Source organism: Limulus polyphemus, unplaced genomic scaffold (genome assembly GCF_000517525.1).
Source record: "Limulus polyphemus unplaced genomic scaffold, Limulus_polyphemus-2.1.2 Scaffold199, whole genome shotgun sequence".
Taxonomy (NCBI): Eukaryota; Metazoa; Arthropoda; class Merostomata; order Xiphosura; family Limulidae; genus Limulus; species Limulus polyphemus.
This window is the reverse complement of record NW_013665809.1, coordinates 583,354-590,861: the sequence shown is the minus strand read 5'-3', so window position 1 is coordinate 590,861 and position 7,508 is coordinate 583,354. Positions and strand designations below refer to the sequence as shown.

General features: G+C 35.3%; 1 protein-coding gene across 2 annotated transcripts in view; it reads right to left on the bottom strand.

Moving 5' to 3' along the window:
- The window catches only part of LOC106478319 (5'-AMP-activated protein kinase subunit gamma-1-like), a 186,144-nt gene that overhangs the window by 125,590 nt on the left and 53,046 nt on the right, over positions 1 to 7,508 (bottom strand). Inside the window, exon 1 of one of the 2 annotated variants that reach the window (XM_022381917.1) lies at positions 5,318 to 5,663. The exons of the other annotated variant lie outside the window; for it this stretch is intronic. Coding sequence (XP_022237625.1) covers positions 5,318 to 5,335 — 18 coding nt within the window. The 5' untranslated portion in view covers positions 5,336 to 5,663. Of the gene's footprint in view, positions 1 to 5,317; positions 5,664 to 7,508 lie in introns of those variants that run through there. 2 annotated transcript variants of the gene reach the window in all.

The window sequence follows — 7,508 nt, the reverse complement described above, 5'->3', positions numbered from 1 at the left end:
GACGGTTTATAAAAGGTAAAAATCAGGTTTCAATACCCGTGGTGGGCGCAGCACAGATAGCCCATTGTGTAGCTTTCTGCTTAAATACCAACAAGCAAAGATATGCTAATCGTTCTTATAAAGTATTAAGTCATCTTCACAGTAATCTGGAATACATGCCTCATGAGATATGTATTGCATTAAATGGCATCAGTGTAGTAACAACATTATTCTAACGACCGTAAGTTCTTATAATTTCACATTGTTCCTAACTGACTTATTGACCTTCTTTTTTTAATATGAGTAATTTCAGAACACAATGAAGTGAAACTCAAAACTTTTGATATAGCTAAGGCCAGTTTAGGGTGATATTCAAGGCTGTTCGTTTTTCTTATTTTCACTCTTACTTGTTCTAACCATAGCAAATTGTATCAAATCATGAAATTAAAGTTCCAAAGGTTCTTGGTATAAATAATTTTTTATATTTAAACTTTAATCCTCCTATTAATATAATAATTCCAGTTTTTTTGAAAATATATTACGTCACCTTAATGTCAGTAGACAGATCTTGAGTATACAAGAGAGAGAGAGAAAGTTTGTTTGTTTGTTATGAATTTCGCGCAAAGCTACATGAAAGTTATCTGCGCTAGCCGTCCCTAATTTACCAGTGTAAGACTAGAGGGAATTCATCACCACCCACCGCCAACTCTTTTACGAACGAATAGTGGGATTGACCGTCACATTATAACACCCCCACGGCTGAAAGGGCGAGCATGTTTGGTGGGACTTCTACACATTGAACAAGTTTTCTTAGGTTACACTCATAATTGTGTATTGTTATTCTGAGGTGACAAGTCTTGGGGGCGCATTCCTCAAATGACACAATTAGCCACTCAAATATTACTATCGACCATGCTTTTGTTTGTATGTTTGTTTGTAATTAAGCACAAAGCTACACAATAGGCTATCTGTGCTCTGCCCACCACGGTATCGAAACCCGGTTTCTAGCGTTATAAGGCCACAGACATGCCGCTGTGCCACTGAGGGGTTCGACCAAGCTATTCTGTGGACTAGACGCAGAAGTATAAACACACAAACACACACACTATTGGTATTCTGCTTATGTAAACCCTGATTACCTATATCTCTGCATCATCAAATACGACCTCTGCACCTAACACATTTCTAAGCCATACTGATTCCATCTTTTCATCAAATGAGCTAGCTCAAAAAAAATTCGGATGTACCAAAAGCATGTACGTATACGAGAATCGCGGTGCGCACGTTAGAACCCCACATGTATCCAATACATGTATTACAACTACTGTTAAAACAGGGACTCCCACTCCAAAAATAGCATTTACAGATATTTTTATACCCCCTTATATACATTGTATATAATACACACATACCTTTAAATTAAGTTTCTATCCTAACATTACGTTAAATCTCTCTAGCATGGCTTAATGATATGAGCAAATACACAATGAATATTAAAAGGTTTTAAACTAAGAAATAAAAATAATCGATAAAGTAAGATTAATACTTGAACAACCAAAGATTGTTTAAATTGTCGTATAATACTTTGCAAACTACAAATTTTAAAATTTATTGTTGGAAACAGTATTATAATTTCAAAAAAAACAAAGAAAAAGCAGGATTCGATATTGGTTAATGTTAAGTTTATTCATACAAAATTTAGGTTACCTTCTATATCATGTTATTTTTTAGAACATTTATTTAGAACAGCGGTTCTCAAACTTTAGTAATCCAAGGACCCCCTTTTAATCTAAAATGTTTTCGCGGACTACCAAACTTATCGATGTTTTTTTTGTTTTGAAAAAAAAAAAAGACTCCGTGTCCACGAAAAGCTGTATTCCAAAATTAAATGTTTTAATTCCTATAAATGAAATGGAAATAAACAACCGTCAACTACTACTGAACTGAAAACCAGCACTGTTTATCGGTTCTGTCAACAGTGTGGTACATAGGAAATGGACATAAACAACCGTCAACAACTACTGAACTGAAAATCAGCATTGTTTATCGGTTCTGTCAACTGTGTGGTATATAGGAAATGGAAATAAACAACCGTCAACAACTACTGAACTGAAAACCAGCATTGTTTATCGGTTCTGTCAATTGTGTGGTACATGGGAAATTGAAATAAACAATTGTCTAACTACAGAATTGAAAACCAGCATTGTTTATCGGCTATGTCAACAATGCGGTACATAGGAAATGGAAAAAAAACAAAACCGTCAACAACTACTGAACTGAAAACCAGCATTGTTTATCGGTTCTGTCAATTGTGTGGTACATGGGAAATTGAAATAAACAATTGTCCAACTACAGAATTGAAAACCAGCGTTGTTTATCGGTTCTGTCAACTGTGTGGTACATGGGAAATTGAAATAAACAATTGTCCAATTACAGAATTGAAAACCAGCATTGTTTATCGGTTCTGTCAACTGTGTGGTACATGGAAAATTGAAAAAAAACAACCGTCAACAACTACTGAACTGAAAACCAACATTGTTTATCGACTGTGTCAACAGTGTGGTTTGTCTACAAACAACTTCGAAATGTCTGGGAAAGTTTCCACAAATTATTTGGTGTACGTGAACTAATGGAGTGTTTATTATGGTTAACGTTGTAGATTAAGTAGGACGACATTCAAGTAAACAGGCAAGGCTGACGCAGAGCAGAAGTTGTTCACGTTACCATAGTTTGTTACTATGCGCTCTTAACACGTTTCGGAGAAAAATCTCCTTTAGTCTCTTAACTAATGCCAGCTTATCCATCAGTGGTGAAAGTGGATTTATTACTAAGCCTAAATGTTTGTTGATAATTAAATTTATAACAGAGTACTAACAATATCACCGACCAAATAAGCTATCATTCACCGGTAATTATAATGACTGACGAGTCTTGTCGCTATCTGAACAAAATAAACATGAAGACACAATAAACAGCTTTTAAAGCACTTACACCTACCTACAACCATAAATTCTTGCAGCGAATTTATCTTATTTCATAAGTCGTAGTATACAGGATGGCTAGATGGAGTCTCTGATCTCCGTTTTTATACATACAGATATGTTATGTAAACATCAGTAATGTATACATGCTCTTTCCATTAAGGTCTTTAGTACAAGCAATGTAGCTCAATGAAAGGAAAAACCCGACTATGACTTCTCATTTCTGAATTACATGTAATCTTCCGTAATACACGAAGCATCCTCAATCCTGGGATTCGCTATCACTACCATAAATTACTATGCATATCTACCCTTCTCATGCCCTCTATGCAGTTACACATAAAAACAACGTCTTTGCGCGTGGTTTTTCCCGAACCTCATATATAGAATTTCTAATCTTTACCACTATCTCTTTTTTTTTAAAAAAGAAAAGAAGAAAAAAATCCCAACACAGCATTAACTAGTACAATGTATACACTGGGGAATTCTCAAAGAAAATCTCTATGCGTTATTCTATTCTATAGAAGTTAATGAAAAAACGATGGTCCTGTTCTATACTATAATCTAATCTGATGATTATATCTATATAAATATAATAGTACTGCCTGTTGTATGTCCGTGTAACTACTTCGCAGGGTGTGGTTGGATCTTCACCAAAATTGGTATGGAGGTTGTATATACAAATTTTCAGTTTTACATTTTGCTGTTTGTATGGGCGTTTTTGCGTTTCTTACCACTACTTCGCCCCCCCCCCCCCGAATATGAATCTACATAAAATTTGACATGAAGGTTTGTTCGGTCCATGCAGAGATACATGCAAACTTGAGGTTTCACATTTTGTGTTTTGCAGTTTTTATGGCATTTTTTTTTACAATTACGTATAATGGAAGCAACTTTTCATATCCTAAGATAACCTTTCATTAATCATGAATTTACATAACTTCCGTCAAGGGGACGGGCACACTAGCTAGTTAAAAATAGTTTATTGCTGTACATACTGTCAACATTTACTTTATATTTTGGTAATAACTTTAAGACACTATTAAGAATTGTTTGTCTGCTTTCAAAGCAAAGACACATTGGGCTATCTGCTGTGTGAACCGCGGGGAATCGAACCCCAGATTTTAGTGATGTAAGTCTGTACACTTACCGCTGTCCCAACAGTTGACCACTCACGAGAAAGCATTACCCTTGTACTTATTCACAAGCTGAAAGAACCTTTTAAAAAAACATCATTTGTTTACTTTATCACAAGCCGGAAGAATCTCATAAAAACGTCATCCATGTACTTTCTCACAAGCTAGAAAAAAAAATTCATAACAAAATACCTTCTTTATATCCTAAACCAAATAAAAAATCCACAGGAAAAAAAATTTTTGCACATAAATTCAAGCGGATTGATCGTCTTAACATAAGACAAATGCGCATGCGCAGAATTAAATAATTGCGTGCATAGCAATTTGAACGTCGAACGCGAAATTTCTCAGCAAAATTACATCTTATACATAAATATTACAAGTCAAGAAAACAAACAAACAAAAACTGAAACAAGCTATTTGAAAAATGAGAATCTACAGGAAAGAAAACCGTTAATTTAAACCAGAAGAGTCTAAACTAAAACACTTTCTATGTTCTATGTTTGCTAATTATAGGCAAAACACACATTATATTCAACCATAAACTGTAGATCCATACAAAAAAAAAACATTCTGTTTTCCACATTTTCTTCATTCTACAAAAAAAAAACATTCTGTTTTCCACATTTTGTTCATTCTACAAAAAAAACATTATTGTATTTTCCACGTGTTGTTCATCCTACAAAAAACATCATTATTGTATTTTCCACACATTGTTGACCCAACATTATCGCAAATTCCAGAAATTGTGGACCTCGAAAGGAACACTTTACATTCAAGCATAAATTATGGGTTTATCTACAAATATCAGATTTAAATCTTTCTACCAAATTTTATATCAAACTGGAAATTTAGCATCCTTGATTTACTACAAAGTATAAAACTAATTATGAACATAATATTTATTCAAGAAGACCCGTTAGTGTTCAATCCCAAGTGACTTGTTTTGTTTTCAAAAATTAATGTACAGTGGTATTTTCGGATGTCACTATACGTTTAGCTGCTTATGTAATATAATGTTCACATTTAGAAACTTGTTTTATTTACTTTAAATAAAGCATTGAGCTTACACTACATTATACAAACAGACAATCCGAGTGTTATCCGTTTCATTTTTGGATCAAAATGAACAATCCACTCAGACAAGGCATGTCTGTTTTAAGGGTTCCTTATCATGCAGAAAGCTAGTCTAGGAATAAAAACAGACCGAAATAGACTTACCTTAGATACCAGCGACATTTTGGGGTATGCTCTCTGCCGTTTCGTTTTACAAGAAACGTTGTTCAATTGTTTCTATTGCGCTCTATACACTATAAATGTATAGAAGATACTTGAAGTACTAAACACCGAGAGGGGAGGTCCAGGAAATTGTTATTTCTAATGATCAGAAAATTTCAGAATAACAAAAAGTCAGCCATTCGTTTTTCACTGCCTTAAATGAACTGAAGCTTAACCAACTGATCATAAACTTTGTTATACATACCAGTAGTATTAAAACACTTTCTGAAACGATTAAACCTATTTCCCGATTGTACACTTAACCACACTAGCACTACGAGCAGCACGAGTTAGTAAAGCCACGAGATAGTACTTTAACATGTGCGGGAGCAAATGCCACGTATGAAGACTTAGCAACGATCGAGTGAGTCTTCAGTCTCCCGCGCTTCAATCTATCTTACATGACGTCACTCGGAAAGAGAAACAAGAAGATAAAAGACGTTCTCAGTGATCACGTGTAGATGAACCAAACCCGCCTCGCTTAATAATTTGTGAGGATGCTAACGATGTTATCTAATGATTTGTGTTGATGCTAGATGTGTTTTATTTAATGATTTGTGTTATGCAACCCTGCGTTATTTAATCATTTGTGTTAATGCCAAACCTGCGTTATTTAATCATTTGTGTTAATGCCAAACCTGCGTTATTTAATTATTTGTGTTAATGCTAAACCTGCGTTACTTAATCATTTGTGATGCCGCTGACTTTTATTTCACTCATTGGATAACCCTTTCCAAATGTTTGAAAAATTGTGAAATGTTCATTACATGAACGGTGCATACATACATTTTTTTACGTAAAATGAAATCTTGAAATTCATATATTGCTGCTCACGATGTCATCACCGGCTTATCCCGTATTAATATTTTAAGAAACCAACTCCCATTTTTACTATTTCTCCGCTATTACCCAGTAAATTGGATATCCGTGATGTGACGTGACGCACACTCATCCGTTGTAGATGACGCTGGTAGACATACATCTAGATATGGTTTGGTTTGTTTTGAATTTCGCGCAACGCTATTCTAGGGGTTTCTGCTCTAACCGTCCCTAATTTAGCAGTGATAGACTGGAAGGAAGGCAGCTAGTCAACATCACCCACTGCCAACTCTTGGGCTATTCTTTTACCAACGAATAGTGAGATTGGTCGTCAATCCCCGTCATCGAAGATGCTCGTCCTTTCAGCCGTGGGGGCATTATAATATCGAACCCGCGACCATCAGATTGCGAGTCGAACACCATAAACACCAGGCCATATCTAGGAATGGAACTACATACACACACAATCTTTCTCCCGAACAATAACTACAACTTGACCCCACTCATCCCACCCCACCCCCCAAAAAAAGCACAGAAGTAAAAAAAAAACAACCACAATCGGCAGTAACATACACAACTTAAACGACGCTCTTTATATCACTCTTCGATGGGATGCGTTTGTTTTAGCATGGAAAAACCTTGCAGCCTGATAAACAAGTTAATTAATAAGTAAGAGAGAAGACCATAGTTTAACCGACTTCTCTTTTTTCATTTTTATTATTGTTACTTAAACACAGTTAGGTGATATATATAACTCAATATTTTATACACATTATAATAATCAGTTTTATTAAATGGAAGAGATTTTATTAGCCACTGAAGAAATCACAATGATTTTTCTTTCCACAAATTTCTTGGTTCTACTAGCCTTGATGACAACTGAACAAAGTGTGTTTAGTGTAATGTTCATTCCAGTTTGCATCCAACGTCATCTAAAAATTTGACGGACCCACTACGATGATATAAAGAGGCTCAGTTACACGAACGATGTGCGTATGTGTTGCTACAGTGGTTTATTGCTGCATATGCGAACCGGGCGTCACAGACAGACGACCTTAACATGTACATTTTTGGTTCATGATGAACCTTAAACCTCTGAATAGTGCAGTGCGTCACGAGTACACGTATGACTAGAAGAACAAACAAACAAAAAAAGCCCTCCGAAGAGGAATATTTACATCGGGAGATTATTAATCGATCCAAAGAACACCGTATTTAGAAGGAGGGAGTTTTTAATGTTCATGAAGGACGCAAAAAAACTAACAGCGGAGTTTTCAGAACAGTAAAGAGCTCCAAAGAAGCACAGCCTGGGGAG